At 35.9% G+C, this 13,559-nt stretch overlaps 1 protein-coding gene across 4 annotated transcripts in view; it reads right to left on the minus strand.

Annotated features, from left to right (window-relative positions):
- The window catches only part of SCAF8 (SR-related CTD associated factor 8), a 271,710-nt gene that overhangs the window by 224,017 nt on the left and 34,134 nt on the right, over window positions 1-13,559 (minus strand). For all 4 annotated transcript variants that reach the window (XR_005010872.1, XM_036766917.1, XM_036766918.1 and 1 more), the window contains one exon: window positions 12,321-12,365. Coding sequence is in view for 3 of the 4 variants with exons in the window: in XM_036766917.1 (XP_036622812.1) it covers window positions 12,321-12,365 (45 nt within the window). In the remaining variant the exon portion in view is untranslated. The remainder of the gene's footprint in view (window positions 1-12,320; window positions 12,366-13,559) is intronic.

Genomic DNA, 13,559 nt, shown 5'->3' on the forward strand with positions numbered 1-13,559 from the left:
TGAAAATGCAAAGCAAAGTCTAAAAATGTAAGGAAAATATTCTTCTAATAATTTTAGCAACAAGAATTAATGGTGACTACAGTAGTACATACTCTAACTGACAGAGCCTAAATTCCACTTATAAGTTCTGTATATAATTTTAATGACAAGACTATGATAATGAAAGAAGCCAGTACCAATGAAGAAACAATGAAGTGAATACAATGAAGAAAGGATCAAGAAAATAAATGGAAGAAGCTCCGAGAAAAATATCAACAATATATATTTCACCTAAACTCTCAAATTAATAAGATCATAGGTTTCCACACTGGTATGAGAAAAAAATAAAACAGATAAATAGGCAGGCAGATAATCACAGAGGAATTGTGCCTTAGCACAGTGCATGGCAGAATAGGGACTTAATACTTATTGATGTTGATAAATAACATCCTTTATATGTTATCTACTGTTATTACGAAACCTGATAATAAAACTCTATAATCCCAATAATTAGAGACAGCATGAAGTAAAAATAAACATTTATATCGTGCTTACTATATGTGAGGCATTGTGTTAAGTGATTTACAATTATTATTTCATTTGATTTTCACAACTACCCTAGGAGGCAGGTGCTATATTATTATCCTCATTTTAGAGATGAAGAAACTGAGGCAAACAGATATTAAGTGACCTACCCAGGGTTACACAGCTAGTAAAGTATCTGAGGTCATATATGAACTCAGGTCTTCCCAACTCCAGGCCCAGAGCTCTATTCTCTGCATAATCCCGGATAGAGAAGCAGCCTCTGAGTTGGAGTGAGGAAAACCTGAGCTTAAGTACTGCTGGTACATACTGGCTTTGTCCCTGAGTAAGTCACTTAACAACTCAAGGAATTTGCAACTCTAAGATATTAGAACTGCTAATCTTCCAAAAGAGTGGAATAGGGGCTGTTGTAAGGGAGGAGAGGCACACAAATGCATAGTTGGTGCAGCTATGAATAAGTATAACCATTTCGGAAAGCAATCTGAAATTAAAAAGTGACTGAAATATCCATCCCTTTGGCTCAGAAATTCTTCTATTAGGTTTATACTCCAATAAGACCATTGGTAAGAAGAAAGTACTCATATGCAGCATAATATTTATAGCAGTAATTTTGTGGTAACAAAGAATTGGAATTAAGGTAGATGTCCACTGATTTGAGAATGGCTAAACAATTTGTGATACATGAATGTAATGGAATATTTTGTTGTTGTTCAGTTGTTTCAGTCACGTCTGACTCTGTAACCCCATTTGGGGTTTTCTTGTCAAAGATACTGGAATGATTGGCCATTTCTTTCTCCAACTAATTTTACAGATAAGAAAACAGGGTTAAGTGACTTGACCAATGTCACACAGCTAGTGTCTGAGGCCAGATTTAAACTTGGATCTTCCTGACCCTAGGCCAAGCACTCTTATCTACTGAGCCACCTAGCTGCACAATAGAATATTATTGTTAGATCTGCATAACCCCACATAGAACAAAGTAAGCAGAACCAAGAAAACAATTTACACAACCACAATAATGTAAATGGAAAGAATAACCAAAAAACAACCAAAAGGGAAAGGCTACAAAAATGTAAAGAACTAGCATGGTTCCAAAAAAGAAATACGAGAAGAAATCCCCATCCGACTGCCTCCAGAGGTGAGAGGTCCACAAGTATGCTACATCAGACTTTTTCAATGTATTAATTAGTGTGGTTGATTTTGTAGCTTCTTTTTTTTCCCTTTACAAATATTATTCATATATAGGAGGGCTCTCTGGGAGATGGGAAGGAAAGGGACGTTGGAAGAAATTTTGGTGATGAAAAAACAAATGATATCAACAAAAATTTTATTTTTAAAAAAGAATTGCTGATCTGTACTGGCATGTGTTGTTTCCTTGCCAAGTCTTCCCTGAACTATAAAATCCCAAGTCTAGCCAGAAGGAAAAAAAAAAAAGAGGCCACTTCAAATATAAAAATTTAAGGAGAAAGAAAGAGGAAGCATTAGGGGAGGTACTTTTTTTTTCATTTTATAAACAAGGTGTGATACACGTGTTACAAGTTAACATATCCTTTAATGGCATGTTCCTCCTAAGGAGAACCACCCATATTAACACTATTTAACCTGGAAAGGACTTTAAAGATGATACAGCCTATATCAAATATAAAATGAGGAAACTAAAGAGCTCAAGTGATTGCCCCATACTCAGACAGGAAGGAGGAAAGGGGTGTGGGGGGAGATCAAATGGGACCAGAAAACAAAGTCTTTTATGTCCCAGTCAAATGTTTTAGCCTCTAGGCCAGTGGTTCTCAGAAGTTCTGAAGGGAATTTTGCTGGCTGTGCCATACAATTTTCTCCCACTTTCCTAGACTTCATCATTCTCCAACAGTAGTGTACTACCAGCTCTTCCAGGCTTGGTATGGACAAGGTCATAAAAGAAACTCTATCTAAAAAACATAGCTAACTCCTCTCCTGTACCACAGGGAAATAAAGGAGGAGAGGGGAAGGAGAAACTAGAAGCCCAAGGCCTAGCTATTGGGCCCGAAAGCCTAAATGTTCAGAACTCTGTTGCCAAGTGTGACAATGTCTCAAGATCAAAAGTTTGAGAACCTCTGCTCCATCATACCAGTTTTAGGAGTTAACATCTATCTGCAATGGGCAAAGCAGTCTACTTCATAATCAACACATTTAAGCTAAATAGAACCAATTTTAAGTGGGAATAGTTACCAGTCTTCTTTATAAGCTAAAGATATAAATAAGTACAGCCCATCTTTCTAGCGTTAGCTTATACCATCAATCCATAAAGACCCTGTATTTTGGCCAAACTGGACTACTTCAAGTTTGTCTAATTCACATCATATACTTCCCCAAGTAGGCAGCTAGACAGTACTGTGGATAGAGTTCTGGGCCTGGAGTCAGAAAGATGTGAGTTCAAATCCAGTCTTAGACACCGTCACACAGCTATGTGACCCTGGGCAAGTCATTTAACTTCTGTCTGTCTCAGGTTCCTGAACTGCAAAACGGGGTTAATAAAAGCACCTACCTCCCAAAGTGGGTTGTAAGGATCAAATGAGAAAATGTTTGTCAAGTGGCTAGCACAGTGCCTGTACATAGTAGGAGCTTTATAAATACTCGTTCCCTTCCCTCTCAGATAAAAACTATTTTTTATTACATTTTCTAACGTTCTCCCAATCTCCATCTGTTGAAAATCCTACCTAATCTATTCGGCAAAGACCATCTCAAAACTAGTGAATTGCTCAAACTTGAGAGTTCTGAGCAGAAGTAGGGCTAGGGCCAATCAGGTAGCTACACTAAGTCTAACACCAATAAGGCCACTAGGTCACCTGAGGAGGGGAAAACCAGCTTAGGTCAGAAACAGAACAGGTCAAGTTTCCATGATGACTAACATTGAATGGTCAATGAACTTACAGCCTGGGTGAGCTAAGAAGACTCAGTCTCATCATAACAAAAAAGAACAATAACAACATGATGTTACAGTTCATGTAAGGCAATAGCCCCATTCAATTAAATGGTAATGCTGAGCTTTAAGAAATTTTTTGTTAATCTACCTGGCTAACCTAGGTTAGAGGACATATATAATTAGGAAACCTAAAAATGGATATATAGCACAATTAGTATCCCTTAAAATATTTTAAATGTACTACCTATATGAAAACCTGTTAGTGCTCAAAAAATAAACAATGCGCTATGTTTTAAAATAGTAACAGACACATCGGAATTGCTTTAGGATTTTTATGTGATAAAATCTAACAATTTTCACATTGACTTATGATACTAAGAGCATTCAATAACTTGGAAAAGAGATATAGTTTATTTCTTAAAAAAAAATGTAATCATTGTAGTTAATAACAATGCATTCTGCTCTTGTTATGATGGCAAAGAACTGCAAATTGAGAAAATGCCCGCCAATTGGGGAATGGCTGAACAAAGTATGGTATATGAATGTAATACTATTGTGCTACGAGAAATGACGAGCAGGTGGATTTCAGAAAAACCTGGAAAGACTTACATGAACCAATGCTGAGTGAAGTGAGCAAAACCAAGAGAACATTGTACACACTAACAGCAACACTGTGCAATGATCAACTATGATTGATTTAGCTCTTTTCAACAACACAATGATCCAAGATAATTCCAAAACTCATGTGGAAATATGTTTATGTGATTGCACATATATAACCTATATCAGATTGCTTGCTGTCTTGGGGTGGGGGGATGGGAGGGCGAGAAATTTTAAAACTTAAAATCTTATAAAAAATGAATGCTGAAAACTATCTTTACATGTAGTTGGAAAATATAAAATGCCATTTACAAAAAAACACAAAAAACAATGCATTCTGTGGCTAGCCACCTCTCAAGTGACTACATTAAAGCTATAGAGCTGATGAGACCTAGACTACCCTTGAAGAATTAAAGTCCTAAAAAACCCACAGCATTAACACTTCACGCCACAGGAACATTCAATAGAAGTGAAGGGGGACTTCAATTATGCAAGAAACCACTGGAACTAACCTTCCCTTAAGCAAAGCAACTAAGAATTTTCTGCCTTGTAAGGAAGCAATGAGAAGAACCTCTATTCTGGACCTTAGCATTTCCAACAAGGAAGAAATGGTTACTGATGTGGAAATGATGTAAGCAACCACTGTCATCTTCATCTTGATAGATGAGGACAAGCTAAGTATATATGATCTGACACAGATTTTGAGAGGGAAGATTTAACACTTCAGAGAAAGGGTAATTAAGAATAGCCAATCCAAATCGGACACTTGAGGGATGAAATTTTGAAGACAGAGAGAAATAATTCTGATTCAAAAGAAGAATAATTCTCTAAAGCAGTGGTTCTCAAAGTTTCTTAGTCTTAAAATATATTGAGGACACCACCCCCAAAGAACTTTTGTTTATATGTGTTATATATATCAATATTTGCTGTATTTGAAATTGAAACATTTTAATGTTGTCATGAAAACAATTTTGAACTGCAGGATCCCCTGGAAGGGTCTTGGGGTACCCAACAGGGTCCCTAGACCATATTTTAAGAACTAATTCTGAAAGAGACTGATATTGATACACAGGGAACTCAATTATCAACTTAGACCAGAGAAAGAAAGCACAAAAGATGACAGCAAAGTCAGGCAAAGGAGAATGAATATAAAAATAAACCACAGTCCTGAAAGAGTATTATCTGGAATGCCAGTGACAAATGGCCTAAGGGTAAAAAGGAAAATAAAAGGACAGGAGGAAAAAAAGGTTTTTAGCTCTACTGGGGGAGAAAGGAGGAGAATCAAAAGTGGGAATAGGAGAAAAGGTAGAATTAATTCTATGGCTTTTAAAAACAAAATAATTTTGGATTGGAGTGAAGAGAACAAAAAATGGATTAAACAAAGAGCCAATACCCACAAAAAGTGGAGAGAAAATAAGACAGTGGTAGATAACCTATATGAGTTAAAGTCACCAATCCCAGACAGATTATATACCAAGTACTGAAAGAAAAGGCATGTGTTTTTGCTGAACCAATCAGTGATCTGGGAAAAGTAATATAGAACAAGAGAGGGAAAATATTGTCTCGATTTTCAAAAAAAAAAAAAAAAAAGTTTAGCCAGAGAGTCTCAATCGGATTCCTAGCAAAACTCTAGAATATATTATTAAGATGATGGTTAGTGAACACCTACAAAAGGAAACAGTGATCACAAAGAGGTAGCATGGCTTCAGCAAGAATAGGTCAAGCCAGATTAACCTCATTTCCTTTCTTTGACAGGGTAATTAAACTAGTAACAAGAGAATGAAACTGATTCGGTTAAACTAGATTTTAGTAAAACAATTAATAGTCTTTCATGACATTTTTGTAGGCAAGGTAGCCTACACAATTTTATATATGATTAGATAAATTTAGAACTGGTTGAATGGCCAGAACCAAGGTGAAGTGATTAACTTGGAAGGAAGACTCTAGTGGAGTGTCCCATCAATCCATACTTGACCCTGTGTACTATTTAACATTTTTTCCAATGACCTGGATAACGGCACAGAGGGCATTCTTATCAAATTTTCAGATGAAAGAAGGGATAAGTAACATAGTGGAAGAGTTAGTATCTAGAAAGATTTGGACAGGCTAGAACATTGACTCACACCTTTTAAAGTTTAATTTCATAATGATAAATGTAAAATCTTACATTTGGTTAAAAAAACTTAACAAGTAGAAGATGAGAGAAATTTGGCTAGATAATAGGTAGTTTGAAAAAAATCTGGTGGTTTAAGTGGAATACAATTTCAAAAAATCAGCAGCATTATATGGAAGCCAAAAAGGAAAAAAAAGTGATCTTAGGCTGCATTAGCATAATTCCCAGTACTATCAGATAGTCTGTCTTTCTACATTCTATCCTGACCAGATTACATCTGGTGAATTGAATATAATTCTAAGCACCACATTTTTTACAACACTACTAAATGGAATGTCCAAAAGAAGGCAACCAGGATGCTTGTAAAGGGCCTCAAGATCATGATACATGAATATCAGTTGAAGGAACTTGACATGATAAACCTTGAGAAAATTTAAGGAGGCTATGATCGATGTCTTAAAGTCCATGACGGGCTATCATGTAAGATGGAGATTAGATTTATTCTTGTTGGTCTTAGGACAGGATTTGGAGCAATGGGCAAAACTGATTGAGGTAGTCTTAGGCTTGATGTAGGGAAAAAATTCCTAACAATTAGAGATATACAAAAGTGAAATGGGTTCCCCTGAGACGGTGGTGGCTCCTTACCTCCCCACCACCCCCTCACCCCATCTTCACACAAAGGCAGAATGACCACTTGTCAAGTCTGCTGTAGAGATTTTTTTTGTTCAGGTATTGCTTAGACTAGATAAATTCTAAAGCAGGTCCTTTATAACTCTGCGATTCTGTGACTGAATAATGTTAAACTCACTGAAATGCCAAGATAGAATAATAAAGTCTTTTTGCTACTATTAAAAGAAACTTCACCCTGGAAAACTCTATGGTATTATAATTTGAATTTTAGACTAGCGAACACTTTTAATGCCTGGTCTAAAGCATGCTATCTGCCCCCAGCACCTAGCCTAAAGCTCCATACATAGCAGACATATAGTTTGTTAAAGTGAAAGAAATGACCCAAAAATAGGAGAAAAAAAATTTGAATCTGACACAATAAAAAAGCATCTTGACAACAATAATTTATAGGATTAAATGTGATTGAAATAAAGTTTTAAAAATACATACACCTGTATATGTGTGTGTATATATAGAGAGAGAAGAGAAAAAAGAATGGAAAATATCAATGTAGTTTAAAAAATATATTTAGAATTAGAATTACTATTACATGGACATTACATTTTAGATTGGGACTACTTTTAATAAGAATAAAAATAGAAACATACATAAGAGGACAAAATCATGTAAAGTAAACTTATCTATCATAAAATCTTCTATAATCTGATGACTTTTTTTCCATAGCTAAAGACAACAGTCAATATACACATTTCAGCATGTAAATATTTATAACATCTTGCTAACATGGTATTTTATACTTGAAAGCAACTGGTCTACATGAGTGCTGAGCAAAAATTCAATAGCCTCATCCAGCACTTTTTCTTCCCAAGATGAAGTTATGGTAAATTACCCACTGAAGTGGATATCAAGCCCTGAGCCTCAAGTCAAAAAGACCCAAGTTCAAATACAGACTCACACAAGTACTTAGTAACTGTGGTGTGACCCTGAGCAAGACATTTAACCTTTGCCTGCCTCAGTCTCTCCAACTATAGAATGGGAATAATACTACCTTCCATTTGGGGTTGTTGGGAGGATTAAATGAGATAATATTTGTAAAGCACTTAGTGCAATGCCTGACATGTTGTAGGGGCTTAATAAATGCTTATTTTCTTCCTTCTAATTTTAATATAAAGAAACTAAAGCACAGAAAGCTTCAAATTACTTGACCACAGTCTCAGAACTACAGTTATCTCTTCCACTTCAAGGGGGTCTGGGACATCCCTCTTGCCCTCACCCCCCTAGATCTGGAAATCCCTGTAAAATGTTTAGGACCTCCCTTCATGCCAGAAAAGAAGTCTGAATTATTATGACATTAAAATATAAAATGTTGATATTATACAATACTACAAATGTTTTATGTATATCTGAGTTTCTAAACTTTTTCTGTGTCGTCTGCTGGCCTTTGCCTGTAGTCTGTGGCTTCCACAAAACTCCCCCAAAATTCCCATTTAATTTTTTATGCCAACCTGCGATATAATGAAATCACAATGGAGTAAGTTGCAATGTGGAAAGGATAACTGTAGTTAGTATCATATGTCTTCTGACATCAAAATTTACATTACGCCCAAAAATTATTCTGTTCCAGATGAACAACCACAATGGGAATTTACCAGACCTTTAACATCATAGCCTAATTCACAGCTTGATTCACATATGGCAGCACCTGAGTAGCATGTATAGGAGTAAATATTATACCTAGAATGTAACTATAAAGGACCTAAAGCTAAAAGATGTGAGGTAGAAATATTGTACTTACTTTTCCTGTCAAAATATCATCACAGGAAGTGACCCAAAGCAGAGAACTTAGAGCTCTAACCACCTGGATACTGTTGTCACTGTGCCCAGACCACTATTAGCATTTCTGAAACCTTGCAATGGAATCATTTCCAATTCTATTCCTCCCATTTTGCTTTCACTGGAAGACAAATGTGCTAAGTCTATCATAAGCAGCAAACAGTGTTATATTTGGCTGATGGATCAGATAAAATGACTTAGCAGAACAGAATTCACTTGGAGTCATATCGTGCTCAACTCCATTCAAAAGGGGTACTATTGTTGAAGCCTACAACTTAAAATATATTTGATAAAAGGTGAAAATACAGATCACCACCATTGATACAAGTACATTTTATCAAATGATCAATGCTCACTACCACCAGATAAATGTTTACTATAGCCTTAGTAAATCTGAAAAGTGCTGGCAAAAATCAAATGTATATTTCTTTATTATAATTACCTCGAATAATTGCAGTAGTTGACAATGTATAGCACCTCAAGGTTTGCAAAGTACTTCATAACATTATCTAATTAGATTTACATACAGTAACCTTTGGGGGGCAGGTATGATAGTTATTTATCTCCATTTAATGGAGATTAAGAAACAGACTCAGCAAATTAAAATAAAAATCACCAATTAATGAGCAATTTTTAAGCATCTACTATATGCCAAGCATTGTCTTAGGCACTGTTTCTGATGTAAGGCCAAAAACAAAATGAAGAACCCTTGAGAAGTTTGCATTTCACTGTGGTAAAGCTAGATGTATGTATGTGTGTGTATGTATATATGTGTATAAACATATGTACACACAAAATATATACAAAAATTACAAGGTAATGATCTCCCTAGAAGCTAGAAAGATCATAAATGTCATCATATAAGAGAGATGACACTTAAACTGGGCTTGGAAGGAAAACAGGAACTCCTAAGAGAGTGGAAGTGCATCAGATAAAAGGTCAAGTACAAGGAATAAAAAGTAGAGCATTTTCGCTAAAGTATCGCGTTTGAGAAGAGGAATAATGTGAAATAAGCCTAGAAATGTAAACCAGAGGCAGATCATGAAGAGTTTTAAATGCCGGAGAAATCTGTATTTTATCCTATAAGTGTTAAGAAGCTACTGGAGCTTTTTGAGCAGAGAAGCTGACATGGTCAAATCTATGTATGTTAGATACCTGTGGATATCACTTTGGCAGCTAAAGTAGGACAGACTAGAAAGGGGAGAAACTTGAGGCAGAAAAAACAATCCAGAGGCCATTGTAATAGTCTAGGCAACAGGTGAGGAAGGCATGAATTAGGGTGACTGGAGTACAGATGGAGAGAAAATGATGGATACTAGAAATGCTATGGAGGGAGAATTAATAAGATTTGAAAATTGACTGAATGGGGTGGTGGGGTAGTGATGGATAATAAAAGTTGAGGATGACTGTAAGATTAGAAACCTAGGCAACTAGAAAGATGGTAATGACCTCAAGAAAAATGACAGAAATTATATGCACCCTTGACCCAATTCTTCAATTTCATCTTCTCCAGAAGATCATCCCCATACTTCTTAATATTTAATCTCTCACTATGTCCTAGCTGCTTCCCAGATGTATACAAATGCCCTCATCCTTAAAAACCTCTCAACTGATCCCATTATCCCCAGTAGCTTTTGTCCTATTAGTTCTACTTTTTCATATTTAAATTCCTTGAGGGAGAGGCAACTACAAATGGTGCTTCCATTTCCTCCTCTCTCATTCTCTTCTAAAACCTCTACAATGTGACTTCTGACTTCATTTTTCAACTAAAAATGTTCTCTCCAAAATTAGTAATGATATCTTAATTACCAAAGCTAATAGCCCATTCTCAATCCACATTCTTGAACTTTCTGCAACCTTTGACACTGGAGACTCTCTCCTGTCTGGGTTTTTGTGATGCCACTCTCTCTTGGTTCTCCTCTTACCACGTCTGCTCCTTCTCACTCTCCTTTGCTGGAACTTCTTGAAGGGTGTACAACAATGGTCTGTCCTGGGCCCTGTTCTCTTTTCCCTCTCTACCCAGGATTTTGAACTTGGGATCCATGGACCACCCCCTCAAGATGTCAATGAAAAAAACCCCATCATTATTTTCACTCTCCACTAACTGAAATTAAGCATTTCTTTCAAGTATGAATTTGTGTTAAAAACTCTATTTTGAAAAGGAGTCCATGGGCTTCTCTAGAGTGATAAAGAGGTCCATACCACAAAAAAAAAAAAAAAAGTTAAGAATCCCAGCTCTATACTATCTTGTTAGGTGATCCCATTAGCTTCCAGGGGTTCAATTATCACCTCCATGTAGATGATTTTCTAAACTATCTTTCCAGCAGTAACCACTACCTTGACCTCTAGCTTAGCATTACCAACTTCCCAATGGACATCTCAAATTGTATGTACTATATCAGGGCTTCTTAAACTTCTTCACGATCCCTATCAATGCTTCTTAAACCGTGGGTTGTAACTCCATATGGGGTATAGTCATCTCAAACTCAGTATATACAAAACAGAACTTGCTACCTTTCCCCCAAATCTTCCTCTTCTCTGAACTCTCATTACTGTGGAGATTACACTACCTACTCTCCTGTCACCCAGGCTCACAAGCACAATGCCATCCTCAACTCTTCACTCATGTTTTATAGATCCCATTTATTGCCAAATATTGTTTTAATCTTCACAAAACCTCTCATTATTGTCTCCTCTACATCCACAGATCCCATATTTATACAGATGGCTTCATCAGCTCTTGCCTGGATCAGTACAAAAGTCTGCTGGTTGGCCTCCCTGCCTCATCTCTTCCCACTCCAATCCATACTTCACACTCAGCTGTCAAACTGATTTTCCGTAAGCAGAGGTCTGATTACATCACCCTCACCCCTCTACTTAATAAACTCCAAGATCAAATATAAAATCCTCTGCTTGGCTCTTAAAGCCCTTCACAACCTGGCCCTTTCCTACCTTTCCAGTATTCTTACATTTTACACCCCTCCGCTTACTCTAAAATCCAGCTATATTAGTCTTCTTGTTATTCCTCAAACACAGTACTCTCCCTCCCAACCCTGTACCTTTTTACTAGCTATCTCTCCTGCCTGCAATGCTCTCTCCTTCCTCTGCCTCCTAGCTTCACTGGCCTTCAAGAAATTGGCTCAAATCTCACCTTCCTCAAGAGGCTTTTTCCAGTCTCCCTCCTCCTCTTCCCTTGATAGTGCCTTCCCTCTTAGATTATCTCCCATTTGCATTGTGTATGTATGTGTTGTTTATACATAGTTATGTGTGTGCTGTCTCCCCCCATTAGAGTATGAGCTCTCTGAGGGTAGGGACTTTAGGCATTTCTTTGCATCCACAGCACTTAGCATAGTACTTGGTACATGGTAAGTGCTTAATAAATAACTGTTGATTAACTGACTGGGGGGGAAGGGTGAGTTTGTAAGGAAAGATGATGAATTCTGTTTGGGACATGTTCAATAAGTTACTTGTGGTCAATCAGATAATTAGTATGAGATAGTATTCAAACCCAAGACTGCCTGACACCATGTTCAATGCTCTTCTACTACACTAAGCTGTTTCATGAAAACTGACACATTTTACTTCTCCCTTTTAAACACTGCCTGGATAATTGTCATATAATCTACATATAAATTAAAATTTTATTAATCTTTTATATAAAAATTACTTATAGCTAGTGTTAATATATTCATAACTTATTTACATAATACATCAAATACTTACCTTTTGAATGAATTTCTCAACACTCTGTACCACATGTTTATAGAACTAAAACAAAAGAAATAATATAATTTGTAAATAAGATATAACTTTTAAAGTGCAAATAGTGTATGTCACTTTTATGCTTGAACATATTCAAAACTGTTGATTTATTATGTGGCTCAACAGATAATCAGCTGTTATTACTTAACTGTATCAGAGCTTCCTTTAAAGGAGACATAGGTAATTAGCATTTACAAAGGACCTGATCCTCTTAACAAAAAGAAGACACTCAAAAGTTTCTTCCCTTTACCAATAATTGTTGTATAAGACAAATCAATACTGGTAAACAAGTCATTCAGAAAAAAATAGGCTTCTTGTATTAAAATAATTAAATTTCCTTAGTCATGCAAAAAAGAAATAATATAATTCTGTTTGTGTAGAATGGGGAAGTGGAGTGGTTAGACTAAATGTCTTTGAATAAAAGTTTCCATATAAACTATATGATTACTAAAATCACAAAATTGCTGGCACAAGAAGGGCAACTAGTCCAAAGCCCTCACTGTAAAGGAGAGGAAAAACTGCAATTTAAAAGAATCAAATACAATAAAAATAAAGTTAACACTAAAACTATGGAAAATGTTTGATAAACCCAAAAACACTTCTTGATTCCTTCCAGAGTAGAGCTTCTTTATGAACATCAGTGACCACTACCTTTTAAATACAGAACATAAGGGCTCTTAGGCTATAATGACACTATACCGTTATACTATGGCATACCCTACAGGTTGTTTGTAGGAAAAAAAATCTTGATTGCTTGGTAGTCTTGCTCTTTTATAAGATCAATGCAAAAAGTAAAATAAAAATCTAATTATTTGGGCTTTTTGAAAAACCAAGATAAATGGGAGCTTCTTATACATGGTATGCCAACAGTCTTAGTACAATTTTAAGTTTTGGTTTTAAAAATAGCTCAGAGCTACACGAAGACTTTTGGGACACCCTGTACCTAAAAATACATAAACTATCTTAAAGAAAACAATATAAAAATTTATTGTTTGGATAATTATTGTTCTAATGCAGAATTGCAAAAATATCAAATGTTCATAATTGATCTACTAATTCACAAATATTATGTTCTGTTCACCCCAATCCCAACAACCCTCAACTTCCCATTTAGAGCTTTTCTCCATCTGTTCATCACAATTTTGCTGTGCCAGCGGTATATTTAAAAGCAAGTTTAACAATCATGGTGGTCTGAATATA

This window comes from Trichosurus vulpecula, chromosome 7 (assembly GCF_011100635.1).
Source record: "Trichosurus vulpecula isolate mTriVul1 chromosome 7, mTriVul1.pri, whole genome shotgun sequence".
In the NCBI taxonomy this organism is placed as follows: Eukaryota; Metazoa; Chordata; class Mammalia; order Diprotodontia; family Phalangeridae; genus Trichosurus; species Trichosurus vulpecula.